General features: G+C 42.6%; 1 protein-coding gene across 5 annotated transcripts in view; it reads right to left on the reverse strand.

Moving 5' to 3' along the window:
- Positions 1-22,407, reverse strand: part of NEK1 (NIMA related kinase 1) — a 334,451-nt gene that overhangs the window by 45,746 nt on the left and 266,298 nt on the right. For all 5 annotated transcript variants that reach the window (XM_082243984.1, XM_082243982.1, XM_082243981.1 and 2 more), the window contains 2 exons: positions 19,108-19,199; positions 11,095-11,306 (listed from right to left, as the gene is read on the reverse strand). In XM_082243984.1, coding sequence (XP_082100110.1) covers positions 11,095-11,306; positions 19,108-19,199 — 304 coding nt within the window. The remainder of the gene's footprint in view (positions 1-11,094; positions 11,307-19,107; positions 19,200-22,407) is intronic.

Here is a 22,407-nt window from a genome sequence, read left to right on the forward strand (position 1 = left end):
TTAATGTTTTTTATATGCTCCCTGATTCTAACATACAGGGGTCGGGTGGTCCTACCAATATATTGCATATGGCAGGGGCACTCAATGACATAGGTCACGTGTGTGCTGTTACAAGTAATGGTGTCTTTTATTTTGTATTCAACACCCGTGGTATAGGATCTGAAATTGTTAGTTCGCCTCTTTTGGGATGTATTATTCCTACAGGGTAGGCATTTTCGGCACCTAAAAAAACCATTAATACTGGTGGGTAAAGAAATGGTTTTTGGTGGGTTAACCACGTTGTGTACCACCTTGTCCTTTAACGTTGGTGCCCTTCTATAGACAAAGGAAGGTTTGTTGGGTAAAATCTTTCTTAGTGTTCTGTCAGCAGTGAGAATTGCCCATTTCTCACAGCTGACAGAACACTAAGAAAGATTTTACCCAACAAACCTTCCTTTGTCTATAGAAGGGCACCAACGTTAAAGGACAAGGTGGTACACAACGTGGTTAACCCACCAAAAACCATTTCTTTACCCACCAGTATTAATGGTTTTTTTAGGTGCCGAAAATGCCTACCCTGTAGGAATAATACATCCCAAAAGAGGCGAACTAACAATTTCAGATCCTATACCACGGGTGTTGAATACAAAATAAAAGACACCATTACTTGTAACAGCACACACGTGACCTATGTCATTGAGTGCCCCTGCCATATGCAATATATTGGTAGGACCACCCGACCCCTGTATGTTAGAATCAGGGAGCATATAAAAAACATTAAAAAGGGGTTTGATAAACATGATTTATCCAGGCACTTTAAAGAAAAACACTCTAAAGATCCATCAGGATTAGTGTTTTATGGCATAGACAAAATAAAAGGGGATTGGAGGGGAGGAAATAAGAAAAGAATGGTATCCAGAAATGAAACCAAGTGGATTTTTTTAATGAGATCCCTCCACCCCGATGGTTTGAACGCAGATCTAGATCTGAACTGTTTTATTACAGATGTATAGTTTTTTTATCCCTTTTTTATCCGTTTTATTCCTTCTTTCCAAGTTTTTAGTAAATTTTTGAAAAAACAAAATTTTTGAAAACTCCTTTAAAGCCACTTTTGGAAATAAGTTTCTAAAGATATATATTATTCTGAATATTTATATAATAATTTTGAATTATCTTTTAAGAATATTCTTTGACCCTTCAATAAAACTTTGAACAGCTTCTTATATTATAAACATCTTGTTGCCATTACGTTATATGAAAAAATTATCTTCCCAGCCACTTTTTTTCACATAGTTTTTTTTCACATAGTTTCTTTATACATACTTCTCAAAAAGTATGAAGATAAAAAGAAGTACATTTCTATACATACCCTTGATAGAGAGATTTAAACATGTAGAATAAAACCCTTGAAACAAGATTCCATTATTAGCCTTCTCATCCTACATCCTTTCCCCCCTTTTTTTGTGGTTTTTTGTGTTCTTCCAAAAAAACATATGAAAAAACAAAAAACAAAAAGACTGGCATCAATCGGATTCTACATTTCTAATCTCTGTGACATTCCGTGGATCATAAACCTTGACTGTGCACACAAGTCTCTTCAATGGAATTGGTCCACAGTCATATTGTAATAATTCTCTTTTTTTCATCTTATAAAAATATTCTTTATTTTATATTTATTTTTATAAATTTTTTTGTATATTATGATAAATAACTTATCACGTCTGTGAATAACCCACACAGTACACGCCGTGGTATCATCAGATTGTAAACTGTTTTTTGATCCCTATTTTTGAACCTTCTCATCCAACATCTGCCATATATATGATGCCATGGTTTGTTCCCTAAGTGTGTGGTATATATATTTTTTTTAAAAATACTCCACATCTTATAGTCAGACTAATGTTTTTAAAGAGGAATATGCATCGTCGCTTTTAGCAATTTTAAAATATTTTTTAATATAATTTTTAATTTTTTTATATTTTTTATATCTTTTTTATTTTACACATCCTTTTATATTTTAAAAATAATTTTTTTCATCAATAAAGTTTCTTAAGTTGTTGTTTAAATTGATCCGAACAGGCTGTCCCCGAAATGATGAACAGATAGCTAAACACTCCTATTAGGGTTAGCGAGGCGGGCATTGCATTGAGGCACAAGATGGCCTCGGTCCGGCTTCAGCTGACAGCACCAATATAGCGGCGGGGGAGGCCCTGTTGTTGCTAGGAGATGGGACGCTATTTAATGGCCGGGAAGTTAGTACGTTGACGCCGCTCCTGTAGACGTCATTTGACGAAACCGGTAGGGCGGAGTCTTCGACGTCAACACGTCATTTCCGGCATTCGGAGCCAGAGCCGTGGAACGCGGAAGCTTCCCGGCACACACCACCACTGATCGCGGACAGCCTGCATCTTCCCCGTGAGTTACTACATTTTTTCTGCTCTTGTTTTGAGATACAGCACCAGGGGGTTCTCTTCTCTGTGTTTCTTTTTTGAGGCACCACGCGGCACATCAGGAAACCAGAGGAGGAAATAACCCCTAAACGGTATCCATCCAGCAGAAAAACCTCACCAGGTTGTATACAGGGTGCGACACCTAGCGGTCACGCAGGTATCTGCAGCCCAAAGTCCTTTTGCTCACAATCATTTGCAAATGAATGTTTCATTTTCACATTTCTGCTCACTGCAGCACAGAACTTTTGAGAGTTTTTTTTATTGTGCACAACCACTTTATGATTTGTTCTCTAGATTGGACACACATCACACATGGTATGTCTAATGAAAAATAAAAAAAACACTGCCCTATTTCAGTTTTGTGTCTTTTGTTTTGCACTAGCACTTATGCACTTTATTATCGCACCTTTTAAAGGCACAGGGTATGTGTGTTTCTTCACTATAAATAGTCTCTGAAAACTATGAGTCACATGTGCACTTTATAAATTATATCTATTTATTTAATATCAAGCACTTTCAACATTTTTTACGTTATTTATTCACCAAGTGTATTTTTAACACGGTAGCGCCGTTCACAACCCCACTAGCACATATTTCACTCTTTAACCCTTTTGGGTTTGGTTGTTGGCAGCTTACACCATACCTACACTCACTGTATAATTCCATAGCGCTGGTCACCTTAGTTTCAATTAGTAGCTGATACTGTCCCCACGGGGCGACCAGCGTGTCTGCCGCGTCCGCTCGAGGATCTCGGGAGCGGGCTAAAAAACCTCTGCACCTTCCTGTTGAGCCGAACTGCCAACAGATCCACCCCCGGGGTGCCCCAATGAAGGCACAGCTGGTGAAATACCTCTGGATGAAGAGGCTATACCCCTTGATCCAGAATCTGAAGGCTGAGATAATCTGCCTGCCGATTTTCCACCCCCGGAGTGAATATCGCGGAGAGAGCCGGAACAACCCGTTCCGCCCAATGAAGAATGCTGGCCACTTCTATGGCTGCCAGGGCACTCTTGGTGCCCCCTTGGTGATTGACCTAAGCCACGGCCGTGGCCTTGTCCGACTGGATCCCAACCGGGCTGCCCTGAAGCTGCTCGATCCAGTAAATCAGACAAAGTCTGATCGCTCTCAGTTCCAATACATTTATCGGTAACCTGGATTCTATCGGAAGAAATGACTTCCCCTGGCTGAGCATCGGAGACCAAAGCCACCGGACCAGAGACTCCCTGGTCCGCTCGCTCAACCGGATCCGATTGTCCAGAGAATCGGGATTCCGATTCCATTTGAAAAAAAATCTCCTTTTGGAGAATTCGGGTATACGGTACTGCCTCTAAGAAGGCCACCATCAGTCCCAGGATCCCTATCCGAAGGGAAGACCAGTTGACGAACAGTAACATCCGAATCGTTCACTGAATCTTCCGGAGCTTCTCTGTAAGGAGACACACCCTTGCCAAGGATGTCTCCAAAGTTAGGCCCAGATCTGTTCAGATGGACTCCATCTTGAATTCTTGTACCCGGACAAAATGGTTGAGTGCTCTTAAGTCCAGAATTGGACGCACCTTGCCCTCCTCTCTGGGTATTGTGAATAGGTTCGAATAGAACCCCTGAAAATGTTCTGCTCAGGGAACGGGAACTACCGCTCCCTGTTGCATCAAGTCCAATACTGCCCCCCGCAAAGCTCTTTAGCGATCTGGGGATAGTCGAATGTTGGAAGGGAAGAATCGCACCAGTAGAAGTGATCGAAACTCGATCTTGTGTCCCGACCGTATGACCTCGCGAACCCCTTTGTCCGGGATTCTGGAAAGCCATGGATCCGGAAACCGGTGAAGACGTCCCCCCACCCCAGAGATGGGTGGGGGCGCACCTTCAGGCTGTATTGGTCTTATCTTCAGGTTTGGCTGAGCCAGACTTTTGTTTACCCGACCAGCGCCCTTTGAAACCCCCTGAAGGGGCTTTGGAGGGCTTCGCCTTATCGCCCGCCCCAGCGGAACGAACAAACTTTTTGAGCGGAAAAGGAAGGTCCTCGTCTGTTACGAGGTCCTTTACCCTTAGCAGTCTGTGGCAAAAAAGTGCTCTTGCCCCCAGTGAGATCCTTTATAATCTCATCCAAGGTGGCCCCAAAAAGGCGATCCCCTTGAAAAGGGAGATTAGCCAAAGCTTTTTTGGAACCTTGATCCGCCGACCAGCACTTTAACCACAACACGCGTCTGAGGACCACTGCTGAAACCGATGCACGCCCTAGCAAGGGAGTGGCGTCCAGGGCGGCGTCACAGATGAACTGTAGCCCTTGTATAATCTGCTCTAGAAAATCTGATACTGCCAGGGGGATACTTCTCCCCTTTATGTCACTGCGTAACAATTTGGTCCATTCTGTCAATGTTTGTGAAACTAAACCAATGGCAACCACTGGCCTAAATGTTGACCCTATCAGGGAAAAAATGGAGCGGGATTCCGCTTCCACTTTTCGATCCACCGGATCCCTAAAGGACGGAGCGTCCTCCAACGGGATAACAGTGGCTTTATTTAGTCTGGAAATCGGTGAGTCCACCACTGGTGGTACCGTCCATTTTTTAAGGAGGGATTCCTCAAACGGATAGCGCCTAGCAATGCGTTTGGAAATAGCAGGGGTTCGTTTCGGACGATCCCATTCTTCTTTAATTAGATTACCAAAACATTTGGGCAAGGGAAAAACCTTCGCCATCTTGGTAGGCTTGCTGGTCCCAAAGGGAATTTCAGTGTCAGCTACCTCTGCCGGTGTAACCTCAAGACTTAAGGTTTCCCGGACAGACATGACAAGTGCGTCCACCAACGCTTCTTCTTGCGCTATGACGGAGACAGAAACGTCCTCCTCACTGTCTGAGGAGACCGTACCCGAGACAGCAGCCCCAGAAGAGGGACCTGAAGCTGCAGTGACAAGCTCAGAATCCGTATCTGAAGTGTTAGATGAAATAGGGGTAGGCGGGGGTCGCTTTCTTGCCCCCCGTCCCTGACAGGCTACCTCCACCCGGGATACCAAAGACTCCAAAACTGCTGATAATGCATCAATCACAAGTGGGGCACTGGAGGGTCCTGCGGCCACCTCGAGGGGATCAGGTGGGGATACATGTGTGGCAGGGTCCATGATTAATCCCAGACACTTGCCAGCAAACAAAAAATATTTGCAAAGAAAATTTTTTTTTTTTCTTGTAATCCCCCAGCGCAACAGCGCCCCTCAGTGTTACCCGCTTTGGACCCCACAGAGAGAGAGAGACCCCAAGGCTCACCACCTGATGCACAGAAGTTTCTATCAACCTGCTCACAGCGCTGTCTCTTACAGACAGGAAGTCTTTTGGATCTTTTTCCCGGGTAAAGGAGGCGGCTCCGCCCCTTTACACGCCTTCCGGCGCCTCCCATGCTACTCCTCGAGGTAACTGGTCACTTCCAAAATGGCCGCCCCCCATGCTGGAGACACGAGGCTACGCCAAGATGGCGGCCCCTGTGGAAAGATGGCAACGGCCTGCTGCGGCCTGCGGAAGGTAGAGGGGGGAACATTTTACTCACCATACCGGAACAGGCGGGCGCCAACTCCTGACAGAACCCCTCTCCACCGAGGTGGGGGGGCTGACGACCAATACTGACGCCGTGACTCAGTTTCCAACTGGTCGTCGGCGTCCCGGCGAGACGTTTAACTCGCAGGGTCAGTCCCTGTCCAGTGGGACTATGTCGCGGCCGACCCAGCGCGGAGCTAGGGCCTGCACGCGCTCGTAGGCTGACTGGGGTGACCACTGGATCTCAACATCCAGCCCGTCGCCCAGTTTCAGCATACTTGCTTGAAGATCTCACAGGAACAACTGGAGAAAAAAAGCTGCCTAAAAAAAATTTTCTAAAAAGAAAATCTTGCCAGGACCAAAGATCCCAGCAAGGAACTTAGGTCCTTACTCCTGACTAGACAGAAAAAAACTGACATCCTGTAGCAGGGAGAGAGAGGATATACCCTCTGGGACTGCCCCTAAGGTGTGGCCAGAACGTTTTCCTTCTGCCTAGTGTCCTACTCCTGTAGAGGGCAGTATAACCCAATTTGATATTAATCAAGAGGACTGCGTCTGTCAATGAGCGACAGAGAAATGAATGTTTAAGAATGAGGCAGAGAGGGTTGAGATAGGTGGAGTTCTATAGTCCATCAGAAAAATGCCCAGGCAGGATTGACAACACTAATACAGCAGATGTACTGTGTTGTCAGTTTAAACATGACCCTAGGAGCTATGTGTACTTCCAATGCAGATATGTGCCTCATAGTTATTTATTTATTTATTTTTTTTGAACAGACATACACTAAGTTTCTTTATTGTATATTACAAGACAGGCAAAGGGTTTTCTTGCCAACAGGAAGAGCAGATGAGGGAATCCTAACAATGCAAAAAGTACCAGAGATTAAGCATTTATTGGATATAAACCCTGATAGTTTTACTATAAAACCATATGTCAACATACTCATTAAATCCCCCTCAAAAAGCTGCTTTAGATTTTATGAGAAGCACGGGATAAACATGGCTTTTTCGGTCTCTCATACTTGTCAGCTAGATCTGGATTTCTTCTCATTTTATGGAAAAAATAAAATGTAAATCATACATATGTTTATCTCTGAATGCTTTTGGAGATCATAAATGCCATCAGGACTGAATACATGTTTCACTTTTCTACAGAACTCAATTTTTTAGGTAGGAAGATTATCAAGAAGATGTAATGCAGAGAAGATATCACATCCAAAATCTTTAGTAACACTAGTATAGAAAAATATAGAATATATGTGCTGGGACTGCCTTGGCATCTTAATAGGACAGTGCAGTGGTTGGTTTAGCTTTTCCCCAATGTATAGTACAGCAGCCATACAGAAGATGTATTATCTTTAGAAAAGTTTGGAAAATTCCCCATGGCCCCTTTTGCACAAAGCATTTGTCCCCATTAAGATCTGGAGCAGTAGAAGTTAAATAAAAATATATTTCTGTCATTGCTGGCTGGAGTGGAGGGTTACAGCAAGCACCGTGTCCCACCCCCTCTCCATTCTGTAGTGCAGTGCCTCATCTTATCTCTTTAGTTTATACTGCAGCCTGCTATTCAGGGAAGAGAGTGGAAATGGTCAGCTTGTGGTTTGGAGGATTGCATCTGAAGAAGAGGGCTTTCATTAAAAAAAAAAAAAATCTGACAATAGCATACAGCCGCTACTATAGTTTTCAGAGACAGCCAAGGATAGTACGTGTCTTGTGTTGTTGTCAGATTGTGTTTTTGTGAATGAAAGCCCTTTGCAATTATTTAAACCACAAGCTGACAGTTCCCACTCTCTCTCTAAATAGCAGGCTGCAGCTTCAGAGTCGGTATAAGCGAAACAGCAGCAATAAGGAGACAGCAGAGGCACAGTTCTGTCTGGCTGCTAAAAGTAGAACTTTATGTAATAAATAAAAAATGGGCGAAGAGGCAGGATTTTCAATGCAGAAGAGACCAGACTTGCCTCCTCTGCATTAAAGTTACCTACCTGCCTGTCGGCTCCAGTGCAGTGAGAAATTCAGCAACTCCAAGTCAACTACACTCCCGAGAATGTGCGCGAGTGATGTCATATCGGCCTGGCCAATGACAGCAGCTGACGATTCATACCTGTACAAAGATGTCACCAGCCAGTGGGGAGCTTCAGGACACCGTAACAAGCTTTATTTTATTTTGGTGATAGATCTTGGTATCAGCTATGGTGTGTGAAATTCACAGACATTATTATGCTTTGGGTTAAGGCAGCTCATTTATTTAAACAGACCGAAAATCATACATGGAGAATTTGCAATGCAAGTGCCCTTGGTAGGTTTTGTTGGGGTGGCATTCACAATGAATAGCACAGCATCGCACCAATGGGCAAATCCACAGAGCGATGGTGTAGACTCTTACAGTTTGGAGGTGTTTTACGAAAGTAGTCCAAGCCTGACTAGAAAAGCCTGTGGTCTCTGCAGAGGTATGACACACCCCCTTCTGAGTCACAGCTACATCCCTCCACTTAGCAGGGAGCATGAACATGGCTGACTTAAGAACTATAGATTTAACTCAGCAGGGGAAGTGTCAGACCCCTTCAAAGAAACCACTACATCCACATAGAGAACAAGGAACCTTCTCTGCATCATGCTGCCAGGGACATGCTTTTCTATTTAGGATGTGGCTGCTTTCTAATAAAAACAAACTGTAAAACTTTTGAATATATTTAGCAGATTTAAACTGAAAGTTCGATTGGGTTTTAAAGCGATTGTAAAGTCTCTTTTTTTTTTTTTTTTTTTAATAACAAACCTGGTATACTTACCTCCTCTGTGAAGATGGTTTTGCACAGAGTGGCCCAGATTCTCCCCTTCTGGGGTCCCTCTTTGCTGCCTCTGGCCCCTCTCTCCTCTTAAGTTCCCCCACAGCAAGCAGATTGCTATTAAAGGCACCCGAGCCAAGCTGAAGCTCCGTGTGTCCATTCGGACACAGAGCCACCGTTAGGCCCTGCCCCCTCTCTCTCATGATTGGCTAACTGACTTTAACAGCAGGAGCCAATGGCGCCACTGCAGTGTCTCAGCCAATCAGAAGGGAGAGTCCGAGGGACTCGTGGACATCGCTGGAGTGAGATAGGGCTTGGGTAAGTATTAGGGGGTGCTGGGGAGGCTGCTACACCCAATATAAGATAAAAACCTTCTAACTTTTCCACTCCTTTAAAGGTACAACTTGACATTCGATTACACTGACAATATTTTCAAAGGACAACGATACTGACTTTAATCATATTTTAACAATATAACAAAAAATTGCCACGCTGAAAAATGTGATTATGTGAAGAAATGAATAAAAAGGGACAAAGGTTAGTCCTATGCAGCAAAATAGTTAATTATGGTGTCTCATACAAAAAATCCAATAGTGCAATTTCCACTGAATAAAGACTCCAGAAACAGCGGACTCTAAATTATACTCGAAAGTGCTGTGTGTAAATCCAAAATGGAAATCAAGTATTTTTTCCTCTTAGGTTGATAAAAGTGGCATCATAGCTTATAATAAGGATAAATCCATACTGGTGCACAGAGAGGATAAATTAAAATAACCACATAGTGTAAAACTGTAAGACGTGTTTAGTAAAATAAAGCACTGCTAATAACTCACAAAAGAGTAGATAAAATATAGCACGTGTATACAAAATGTTGGTCCCGGGAACCAATTCTCTCACCTTGTGGTTTTGGCGTGCGTGGTGACATCACACGCATGGTCTCAACCCTATGCGTTTAATCAGAGTTGACATCATTGGGGGCATAGGTTTGTATTTTTAATGTATATTTAATAAATTCTTTCATAACTACTATATGAGCATGTAATGTATTTGTAATATACATATATACCAGGTATACTGATGTATTAAAATATGCATATTAACTATATCAGTTTGTTGTATCCTATTGTTTTACTAATGTAGAGGTGGGGATCCACTTAAAAGGGGACAGCCTGAACTGTATATCATTTTTCTATTTTAACAAGTCTGGGGATTCCAGTTCACTAATTTCAACTGTAACGCTCATAAATAAAATCGATCCAAACAAGTATGTATACACTGCTCAACAAAAAATTAAAGGAACACTTTTTAATCTAGCATCAAGTCAATTAAACTCCTGGAATATTGATCTGATCAGTTAAGTAGCAGAGGGGGTTGTTAATCAGTTTCACCTGCTTTGGTGTTAATGGAATGAACAGGTGCACTAGATGGGCAAAAATGAGACGATCTCCAAAACCGGTGCGGTTTTACAACAGGTTCACTAGATGGGCAACAATGAGACGATCTCCAAAACAGGTACGGTTTTACAAGTGGAGACCACTGACATTTTTTTTCCCTACTCATCTTTTCTAATTGCTTTTCACTAGTTTTGCATTTGGCAAGGGTCAGTGTCACTAATGGTAGTATGAGGCGATACCTGGACCCTATAGAGGTTGCACAGGCAATCCAACTCCTCTAGGATGGCACATCAATATGTGCCAATACCAGAAGGTTTGCTGAGTCACCCACAACAGTTTAACAGATTCCAGGAGACAGGCAGTTACTCTAGGAGAGCTGGATAGGGTCGTAAGAGGTCCTTAACCCATTAGCAGGACTGTTATCTGCTCCTTTGTGCAAGGACGAACAGGATGAGCACTGTCAGAGTCCTACAAAATGAACTCCAGCAGACTACTGGTGTGAATATCTCTGACCAAACAATCAGAAACAGACTTCATGAGGGTGGCCTGAGGGCCCAACGTCCTCTATTGGGCCTAGTGCTCCCTGCCTGGCATCATGGAGCTCGATTGGCATTTGCCATTGAACACCAGAACTGGCAGGTCCACCCCTAGCCCCTGTGCTTTTAAAAGATGAGAGCAGGTTACCCTGAGCACGTGTGACAGACGTGAAAGGGTCTGGAGAAGCTGTGGAGAACGTTATGTGGCGGCTACCTATGGTGGCACACACAGAGAACAAGTCCGGAGCACTGGCGGGGGACCCCAGAAGTGGAGGATCGGGGCTGCTCTGTGCAAAACCATTGCACAGAGCAGTTAAATATACGGTAAACTATTTTTAATTAAAAAGCATAAAAAAGGAAGGTTTACAAATCACTTTAACTGCTGAAAAACAGCAAGTGGGACATTTGCAGGAGTATTGACTTCTTACCTTTGGATTATTGGCATCAAACAAACCAGTTGAGAGTCCAATTATTAGTGCTGTCTTGCCTTTGGTTTTAACTGGAGATGCAGATCGGGAACGAGGTGGCAAGGAGTCATCAAATGAAGACTGGGCAGAAACATTAGGGGTAACAACATTATGAGGGAGAGGAACTCTACTGAATAATGCTTTGGGTGTAGTGGAGTTTCCAATATCATTATCTGCGGGAACACAAAAACAGTGATTACTAAAAAATTAAATTTTTTTCTTTTTTACTTTTGCAATTGTAGGGGGAAACCCCAAAACTCATGGGTTTCAGTTACATATTGACTGCTGAATTCAAATTGAAAAAATACACGCTTGGAGAGCAGCACAATAAATTATGTTAGTTTCAAAATAATTGCTCTAACTGGCTAGGGGATCTAATACAATTTATGTGGCCTAAGATAAGTGGAACCTACAGTGGATATAAAAAGTCTTCACCCCTGTTAAAAAATCTGGTTTCTGTAATGTAAAAAAAAATTAGACAAAGATAAATATTTCAGAACAATTAAAAAAAAAAAAAAGAATATTTTACACCTTTAATGTGACCTATAAAACTCAGTTTAACAACAAACTGAAATCTTTTAGGTAGAGGGAAGTAAAAATAAAAAATTAAAATAATATGGTTGCATAAGAAAGCACACCCTAAACTAATACTTCGTTGAAGCACTTTTTGATTTTATTACAGCACTACAGTCTTTTTGAATATGAGTCTATCAGCATGGCACATCTTGACTTGGCAATATTTGCCCACTTTTCTTTGCAAAAACACTCCAAAGCTGTCAGATTGCGAGGGCATCTCCTGTGCACAGCCCTCTTCAGATCACCCCACAGATTTTCAATTGGATTCAGGTCTGGGCTCTGGCTGGGCCATTTCAAAACTTTAATCTTCTTCTGGTGAAGCCATTCCTTTGTTGATTTGGATGTATGCTTTAGATCATGGTCATGCGGAAAGATGAAATTCCTCTTCATGTCCAGCTTTCTAGCAGAAGCCTGAAGGTTTTGTGCCAATATGGACTGGTATTTGGAACTGTTCATAATTCCCTCTACCTTGACTAAGGCCCCTGCTCCAGCTGAAGAAAAAATGGGTTTTTGACTTGCCGTAAAATCCATTTCTCTGATGGTCATTGACCGACACAGCTCCTGATTCTTCTTAACCATTGGGTTATACTGCCCCCTACAAGAGTAGGACACTAGGCAGAAAAATAGCTTGACTACGCCTATGAGCAGTCCCAGGGGGGTATACACCCACTCTCAGCTATAGGCACTCGGCTTTCTTCTGAAACTGCTTATAACAAAACTAACTCCACAGAGGGGAGGGTGCTGTGTCCGTCAATGAACATCAGAGAAATGGATTTTACAGAAAGTCAAAAATCCCATATTTTCTTTTGTTCACTGACTGAAACCGCTCCTGATTCTTCTTAACCATTGGGACGTCCCAAAGCAGTGTTGAACACGAGGCGTGGGAAAACTTTAGAAAAAAATCCAAGGCTAAATATAGCCAACCAGGTAACAGAGCTCAACCATAAAGAACTGGAGCTCACCTGAAAAACAATACACCCTCAAAGAGGACCAGGTCCTCTAAACAACAGCCAGCAAAACCTTGCGGCCAAAAGAAGCATCCGCAGATGCCAACACAAACACTTTACAAAAAACATTGTAAAAGTGTGCACCGATGACCAGGTGGCCGCTTTGCAAATCCTGCATCACTGACGCTTGAAGACCGAAAGCCCAGGAGACACTAAGCACCCTAGTAGAAAATCTGGCCCGACTGATTAGAATATGAGCCAATGATTCGAAGACCTGCCTGTGTGTCCCTTTTCTTCTGTTTGTCAACCAATTAACTTTCTCTTGGGATTTCCTTTACCTTTTGATATCATCTTTTAAAGGTCATGCATTTTATAACTCCTCCGTGAAAACCGTCCATGTAACAAGAAGCTTTGTCTGGAAAGCCTGCTCCATTGAGCAATTTCATTTGGCTTGCATGAATTGGCCAGTGGGTATACCATTTTTAAGGGATGCTGGGTGGTTTCTGTCCCAGTGGAGTAGGACATTTGTGGATGTTGGTTTCTGATATATATTTGTTGTCTGAATTGCACCCTGGGGACTCGTAAAGTACATGCCAATCTCGTTCTCATTGAGACAACTCAAAACTCCACAAAAATTAGATTTTTGACTTACCGTAAAATCCATAATTGATGGACAAAGCTTCAGATCTTCATAACCGTTGGGTTATACTGCCCCCTACAGTGTAGGACACTAGGCAGAGAATTCTGGCTACACCCATGGGCAGTCCCAGGGTATACGCTCTCTTTGCTATAGCCACAGTTTTGTTACAAGCAGTTACAACTTTACAGAGTGGTGGGTGCTGTGTCAATAAAACATGAAATGTATTTTACCCTAAGTCAAAAATCCCATTTTCGCATTCGTTCAGTGACACACACAGTGTCAGATATTCATAACCACTGGGACGTTCCAAAGCAGTGTTAAACATGAGAGGTGAGAACTGCAAAAAGATTCCCAAGGATAAACAGTAGCCAACCAGGCAACAGGAGCTCAACCAAATCTGGAGCCCTCCTGAAAAAAAAAAAAAAAAAACCCTCAGAGGATCAGGTCCTCTCAACAGCAGTCTGCAAAACCTTGCAGCCAAAAGAAGCATCCGCAGATGCCAACACATCCACTTTTTAAAGCTTTGTGAAAGTGTGCACTGACAACCAAGTGGCCGCCTTGCAAATCTGCGTTACTGACGCCTGACGACGGAAAGCCTAGGAGGCACTAAGCACCTGAGTAAAGTGGGCCTCAACAGGGAAAGGAGAAACTTGACCCTTGATGGAATAGGCCTGAAACACTGTCTGTCTGATCCATCTGGAAATGGCCGCTTCGGACAACCCTTTACGAGGCCCATCCGTGAGCACAAAGAGTCTGACTTCCTGAAAGACTTCGCAGCTGCCAGGTACACCCTAATTGCCCAGACCACATCCAAGGCATGCAAGCCAATTTCCTTTGGATGTTTAGGCCTGGGACACAGGGAAGGGAACACAACACAATGTCTTCATTCGAATGAAAATCAGAGACAACCTTTGGAAGGAAGGACAGACAGGGGCGAAGAACCACCTTATCTTTGTGAATCACGGGTTAAGGTAAACGACAGGATAATGTGGCAAGTTCAGACACCCTCTGCGCAGAGGTGATAGCCATCAAAAAGGCCACCTTCTGGGACAGCGTAAGCAGGGGAATCTTCCGAAGATTCTCAAAAGGAGGCTTCTGGAGAACCCAAAGTAGGAGCTGGGCAAATCCTTCCTCCCCTTGTATTGGACAGTGGTCAACATGGATGTCAGCATGTCCAGCTGGGGAGGCGTCCTCGGCTAGCATTCTGCTCAGGGGATCTGGACGCTGGAAGAGTCAAGAATACAGATTATTGTCTCTGGTGGGGCACACCCGAGGGGGATCCGTTGGCATCTCGGCTCAACAGAAAGGTGCAGAGGTTTGTGGCTCGGTCTAGGGATCAACTGGTGGATGCCACAGACACGCTGGTGGCCCCGGGGGGGGGGGTTTAATATCGTCTGATTTACGCCTTCCCTCCTCTCAAGCTTCTGCCAAGGCTTCTACGCTGGATCGAGGCAGAAGGGATTACGGTCATTTTAGTGGCTCCAGACCTCATCCTCGTCTGGCTTGGTACGCCGAACTGAAGCGGCTGGTCGCCGACATACCTTGGAAGCTTCCTCCTAGGTGAGGATCTGCTGTCCCAAAGACAGATCTTCCACCCTGCTTTACAGTCTCTGAGTTGGTGATTCCTACACTGTTAAAAGCTGGGAAATCTACTTCTTGGAGGATCTACTATCATACATGAAAGACGTACATTGCGTGGTGTGAGTCTCTTGGGGTTCATCCTCGCTCCTTCTCGGTGGCTCGGATCTTGACCTTTCTTCAACGGGGGGTTGAACAGAAATTGGCTTGGAGTACCATCAAGGGCTAGGTGTCTGCTTTGGCGGTCTTCTTCCAATGACCTTTGGCCAAACACTCCCTTCCACAAGATGAATAGATCATCTATAAAGCATACCCAGAGAAGGATCCTTGATGTATATTAATCCATAGTTTCACTGAATACCAGAGTGCGTTCCCACCAGCCCAAAAATAGGTTGGCATACGTCGGCGTGCATGCAGTGCCCATGTCGCTGCCTTTCCACTGCCTATATATTTTTCCATAAAATAGAAAGAAGTTGTGTTCCAGTATGAATTTTAATTGTGTGTGTCCGGAAAACAACTCCTCTTGCATCGAAGAAGAATCTGCATGCCTGTAGGTCCAAATCGTGCCTGATATTGCTATATAGGGCTTCAACAGCCAAGCTCGCTAACCATGTATCCTCTTCCAAGACTATGCCAGTCAGCTTGTTCACAAAGTTTCTTGTGTCCTCAATATAGGACGTTAATTCGTAGACGAATGGACGCATGACAAAGTCTACAGTGCCTTGCGAAAGTATTCGGCCCCCTTGAACTTTGCGACCTTTTGCCACATTTCAGGCTTCAAACAAAGATATAAAACTAATTTTTTGTGAAGAATCAACAACAAGTGGGACACAATCATGAAGTGGAATTAAATTTATTGGACATTTCAAACTTTGTTAACAAATAAAAAACTGAAAAATTGGGCGTGCAAAATTATTCAGCCCCTTTACTTTCAGTGCAGCAAACTCTCTCCAGAAGTTCAGTGAGGATCTCTGATTGATCCAATGTTGACCTAAATGACTAATGATGATAAATAGAATCCACCTGTGTGTAATCAAGTCTCCGTATAAATGTAACTGCACTGTGATGGTCTCAGAGGTCCGTTTAAAGCGCAGAGAGCAGCTGAGGTGGGAGACTCTGTCCATAGGACAACAATCAGTCGTATACTGCACAAATCTGGCCTTTATGGAAGAGTGGCAAGAAGAAAGACATTTCTTAAAGATATCCATAAAAAGTGTCGTTTAAAGTTTGCCACAAGCCACCTGGGAGACACACCAAACATGTGGAAGAAGGTGCTCTGGTCAGATGAAACCAAAATCAAACTTTTTGGCAACAATGCAAAACATTATGTTTGGTATAAAAGCAACACAGCTCATCACCCTGAACACACCATCCCCACTATCAAACATGGTGGTGGCAGCATCATGGTTTGGGCCTGCTTTTCTTCAGCAGGGACAGGGAAGATGGTTAAAATTGATGGGAAGATGGATGGAGCCAAATACAGGGCCATTCTGGAAGAAAACCTGATGGAGTCTGCAAAAGACCTGAGACTGGGACGGAGATTTGTCTTCCAACAAGACAATGATCCAAAACAAAGCAAAATCTACAATGAAATGGTTCACAAATAAACATATCCAGGTGTTAGAATGGCCAAGTCAAAGTCCAGACCTGAATCCAATAGAGAATCTGTGGAAAGAACTGAAAACTGCTGTTCACAAACGCTCTCCATCCAAACTCACTGAGCTCGAGCTGTTTTGCAAGGAGGAATGGGCAAAAATTTCAGTCTCTCGATGTGCAAAACTGATAGAGACATACCCCAAGTGACTTACAGCTGTAATCGCAGCAAAAGGTGGCGCTACAAAGTACTAACTTAAGGGGGCTTAATAATTTTGCACGCCCAATTTTTCAGTTTTTTATTTGTTAACAAAGTTTGAAATATCCAATAAATTTTGTTCCACTTCATGATTGTGTCCCACTTGTTGATTCTTCACAAAAAATTACAGTTTTATATCTTTATGTTTGAAGCCTGAAATGTCGCAAAGTTCAAGGGGGCCGAATACTTTCGCAAGGCACTGTATATATTTGCTAGCTCCTTCTGTCAGATTTTCATTGCCGGATACAATTGGATGACCCGGAGGTCTGTCCGGCTGTTTGTGAAATTTAGAGAGAGCGTTGAAGATTGCTATAGTAGAGTGAATATTGATAATTATTGCATTTTCATCCTTGGAAAGTATGCCTCTAACCAAGTGCTCTTTTAAGAATAACTCTCAATTCTTTTAGATATTCTGGTGTGGGATCTTTTAAGAACACTTCATAATTAACTTGACACATCTTGGAGGTAGAAGTGTCTCTCCATCAGGGCGATGTTTCCACCCTTGTCTGCTGGCTTATTCACCAGTGACTTATTTTGCAATTCTTCTAGAGCTTTCCATTCCACAAACGATAAATTAAAGGATTTTTGCCTGCCTCCCCTCTTTTCCCACAGCAACTTTAAGTCCCTCTCAACTAGTTTGACAAAAAGCTGAATGTGACTTCCCTGTGGCAATGGTGGAGTATAGATACTACTAGGTTTAAATAGGGAGAAGGGGCCCACCACATAACTTCCTCCCTCACACTTATTTTGTTGTGACTCCAACAGTCTCAAGGCCTCAATATCCTTTGCTGTCATATCATCAAGTTGCTGGATTGATTTATCCTTATACTCTTTTCTTAGTGCTAGTTTCCTGACAAATAGATTTATATCCTTTACCCATTCGAATACATCAAAATCCTGACTGGGTACAAATGATAGGGCTTTAAGCACCGCTAAATGCACTTCTGTAAGTCTCATATCAGACAGATTATAAACCTGCAAATTAACCTGGGTGGATGTTGATGGATCTATTGTTGTTCATTTCACCTCCTCTTGGAGGTGGAGTAATTGTCTTCTCTTTTCTCATTATCTATCTTTTGGCTTGATTTTTTATTATTGTGTGCACTCAACAATCAGTACACTATTTGCCAACCAATAAACCCACCTTCCCTTTTTGAACATGTATACAGTCCAGACAATGTTTTATAAGTATGAATAAAAGTTCTATTTTAATTACCTATGGTTTATGGTGCGTAAGGGAACGCACCTTTCGTTCAGTGTAGCTTCAGCTTGTTGCCAGTTTCTTTTTTTTGCTAAACTTTAGTTATTAGTCTGTGTTGATTATAATGTCACATCAATGCTTAATTCTTAACACTGCTAAATTCCCAGTTATAAGAGGGTGTGCACACTTATGCAACCACATTTTAGGGTTTTAATTTTACCCCCCCCCCCCCCCTAAAAGATTTCAGTTTGTTTTTCAATTGAGATGTACAGTTTAAAGGTCAAATCATTTCTGAAACAATTTAGCTTTGTCTCATTTTTTTACATCACATAAACTTTTCATTTTAGCAGGGGTGTGTAGACTTTTTATATCCACTGAAGCTGCTCTGGTGACATTCATTGATACACGAATAGCTGTTCACATAGGCTTGTTACTTCCAGTAGTTATTTGGCTGAACAGGTCTTCAAAGGCCGAAATAACAATCTTGCAAATGAAAGAAATAGGAAATGCAAGATGTTTGACCATCTGCTTCATTACTAATGCATTGTATATTAAAAATATATTTTATTTATAACTAAAATGGCTCTTCCCCCCTTCCCTTTTACAGTAAATACCTATTTTGAGAGTCTTGTTGTGCATGTTGCACAGAGATTAAGGTAAAACATTTCTAAAGCTGGAAGCAGTCGTTATCCCCCAGGGGTACCTCTAAGCAGACAGGTGCCAAATCTGCATTGAAATGGGTCATTTATTACGAGCCTACATCACCTAGAATGAAATCTCTTTAAAATGAAATGTGTTGTACCAAACAAAAAAAGGCATGCATAGAGATGTGAGCATTAAAACTGTGCCTACATGGCCATGAAGATACTGAGCTCCACACCTGCAGTTATGTGCGGCCTTTGATAGCCCTTGGTGGACAGCTAAATTGTGTATTCCAGTGTAGGGGCCTGCAATGATGCATGCTCTGCCCTTCACAGAAACTGGATCAAGGGCAGCCTAAAGCACAATCTCTGTTCTGTGTAAGGCAGAAACCATAGCTTATATAATTATTTAAAACACAAACATGGGTGCCCCTGTGTTCATTCATAACTATATTTTACTCAGAAATTTAGGCTTAGAACAGAACAAAGAAAAAAAAAAAAAAGATACTATATAAATAAATTCAAGAAGACAGACTGACCCATTCCATGTTCACTTTCAGAGCAGGCTGCATTTTGCTGATCATCTTTTCTAGGAGATTCATGGTCATGCACAGGATAGTTTTCTTCCTCACTGAAATATAAATAGATGGGTAAACAAATACTTCTATCTTAAGTGCCGGTTCACACTTTTCCGACTTGTCAGGCGACTTGGTTGCCTAACAAGTAATGGACCATGCTGTGCAATTGGACTTAGAAAAAGGTTCCTGCACTACTTCGGGGCGACATTGGAGCGACTTGCATTGACTTCCATTATGTAAAGTCGTTACAAGCCGTGCCAAAGTCGCGGTGCACGGGCGACGGCATAACTCGCCCGAAGTCATGTCGCCCTAGTGTGAACCGACACTTAAAGATTCTGCACATGATATAAAAAAAACACAAGATCATAAACCATGTATTATCTAAGCTAAAGAAAGAACTGTATAGCCACCAGTACAGTGGGTAATAAATCCTGACATTTCCACAGTCTAAAGTGTGGACACAGGGGTTGGCTAAAACTGGAGTGGCAAAATCTGGTGCAGTTCTGCATAGAAACCAATCAGCTTTAAAGTGGAACTTCACTCTCCCAATCAACAGTTATGAATTGTAATCCTCATGCTGCTAGCTTTAGTAAATAGTTAAGAAAATATATCCTAGTTACTTTTTTTTACATTTCTAAAATAACTTCCTAGTTTCCATGCCTAGGCAAATAATTGCATACATCCCAGAAGTCTTCAGGAGGGGAGGTGAGGAGGAGAGGTTTTCTCAGCTCAGCACACTTTCCTGCATGCATACTTAAGCTAAGGGCAGGAAGTAAATGCTGCATGAATCATTTGCCATTACTAAAGATAGCCACCGCGAGAAATTCTAGGGGGTGTTTTCTCAGCAAAATAAAGCCTGGAGACATGGATGGATAGAGAAGTTTGCTTTAAATAATAAAATTAACTAAATAGCGTTTTTAGTTTGTGGTGCTAAGTTGCAGTGAAGATCCGCTTTAAGGTTTTATTGTCAAAGCTTAATTGAAGAAGCTGAAGTTAGGCCGGCCATACACGGTTCGAATCTCAGGTGGTTAAGCAGGAACCAGCCCAGATTTAAACCGTTAATGGGCAGACTGAATGTACCAGGTTGATCGATCAATCAACCTGGGTACAGCCAGCCTGCCAGATTTGCTTAAGATGATCGCCAGCGGCTTCTATAGCTGCAAGCAATAATCACTGTTTTCTCCAGACAATAGCTTGACAGGAGGGATTCCCCTGTCAGCACTATCCGTGTTGATGGGGGCATTGTGCAAATTTCTATCCTGCAACCCGGTAACAGAAAATAATTTTGCACCTTGTGTGGCCAGCCTTAGAAGCGGATTGGCTACCATGCACAGCTGCACCACATTTTGGGTGCTTTCAAACAGGTGTCAGCTTGTGGAAGAGTGTGAACAGCAAGCTTTGACAAAGCATTTGCAAAGCTTTCAGCAAGCTTTATTGAAGCAATTAAAGTAACATGCAGCTCCAGTTAGTAAACGTTGAATACATAACCTAATGGGAGTGTTGAATGCCACTTGAAGCTTGTCAAAAGCCTACTAGCAGCTTGCTTAAAGAATTTCTGAAGCCTGCTAGCAGCTTGTTTAAAGTTGCGATCAACACTCCCACTGGGATCTGTGTTCAACATTTACAAACTTGAGCTGAATAGTACTTCAACAAAGCTTGCTGAAAGCTTTGCAGATGCTTTGTCAACGCTTGCTGTTCGCACAACTCTTATACAAGCTGTAGCCCGTGTGAAAGAGGCCTAATTGCATTTGCATAGTCTAGCCACAGATCTGGGCAGTGACATGCTCTACATGAGGACAGCCCTATAAACAACATGGATCATTAGCTTAGCTTTGTAAATGGGTCACATTTTTTGTACTAGCAAGTTGTAAAACTGGGTATATGCATTTAAACCTGGCCTACTAATATAGTTCATAGCGTAGCCTTGTAAAAGGGTCATGTTTATTGTACTAGCAAGTTGCAAAACTGGATATATGCATTTAAACCTGGCTGACTAATATAGTGGTACACTGCCAAATAAACAGTCACTCAAAGATCTAGAAAATTGGCTTGGAGCAGGTGCTAGTCCAGGAAAATAAACTGCATCTACTGTATGAAAGTGTGAGACATACTCAGACCAATTAATATGTAATAGGCTGGCCAAATTCATTAGATGGTAGTGGCTGCCAGCTACTGAAAAATCATTTTGTAGACCTACTGTACCTAGAAGTGCAGTAGATTTAAGAGGAGAGAATGGAAAAGAAGGCAGAAACAATTGGCACTAGCTTTAGCTGGAGGCATTACCAGTGATCACCCAAAACTATCTGATGTGGTTCACAGCTTGCTATAGTAAGATATTTAACCAGGTGGCATTGCTGCTCCATACTGAAGACATTTTTCAACACAAGATTGTTGTCTAGTCTGGTAGTGATCATCACTTGATTATAGGGACCTTTAAATTGGCCTTCGATCCAAATCGGTTGATATACAGTATGTACATCTCAAAACCACTTGTTGCTTGGTTGAGTACTGAAGTCTATACATATTCCACTTGCTTTTACTAACACGTCAACTCATATTTGCATATTAGAAATACCAGTGCCTGGATAATGGCTGAGCTTGAGGTTAAAGGGATGGGATGGGGTTCAAGTAAATGTACATATTTCACCAGTACACCAAGGATCCTCAATCAATACCCAAAGGATTTTATTGCAGAAAAAAATAACATCCCAAAGACAAGTGCAATGTTTCAGAGCCACGCAGGACCCCTACGTCAGGCATCACATGCCTGACGTATCCAGCTGGAACTAGCTACAGCACCCACTACAGAGGAGTCTGGTTTCCAGGAACGTGTGTGATGGGAATATAGACAAAGATGTAGTTCAAGGACACTTGCCATGGCAAATATTAAATGGCAGTTTCCTGGCCATTATGATGATCCAATGGTTTCAACAGTCTGAGTAATAGTTTTGCTTGCTGCAATCTTGTTATGATTTAGTTACTCAAAAATACTAAAATCAGACACAGCCAGGAAACTTGCACTGTCAGAAAGAGGTCAGCGATTGTAGCCTACACATTTTTCATGAGAGATTCTTTAGGGCCCCTTTCACACTTGTGCGATTTGTCATGCAATTTGGGACTACAAAGCCGCATGACAAGTCGTACTCCATGATTTCCAATGAGTACCGTTCATATCTGTACGACTTCAAGTCGCAAAGAATTCAAATTAGTCCCTGCACTACTTTGTGACGATTTTAATGCGTTTTGAGGTCCAAAGACTCA

The sequence above is a fragment of the Pelophylax lessonae genome (genome assembly GCF_965119305.1).
Source record: "Pelophylax lessonae genome assembly, chromosome: 1".
NCBI lineage: Eukaryota > Metazoa > Chordata > Amphibia > Anura > Ranidae > Pelophylax > Pelophylax lessonae.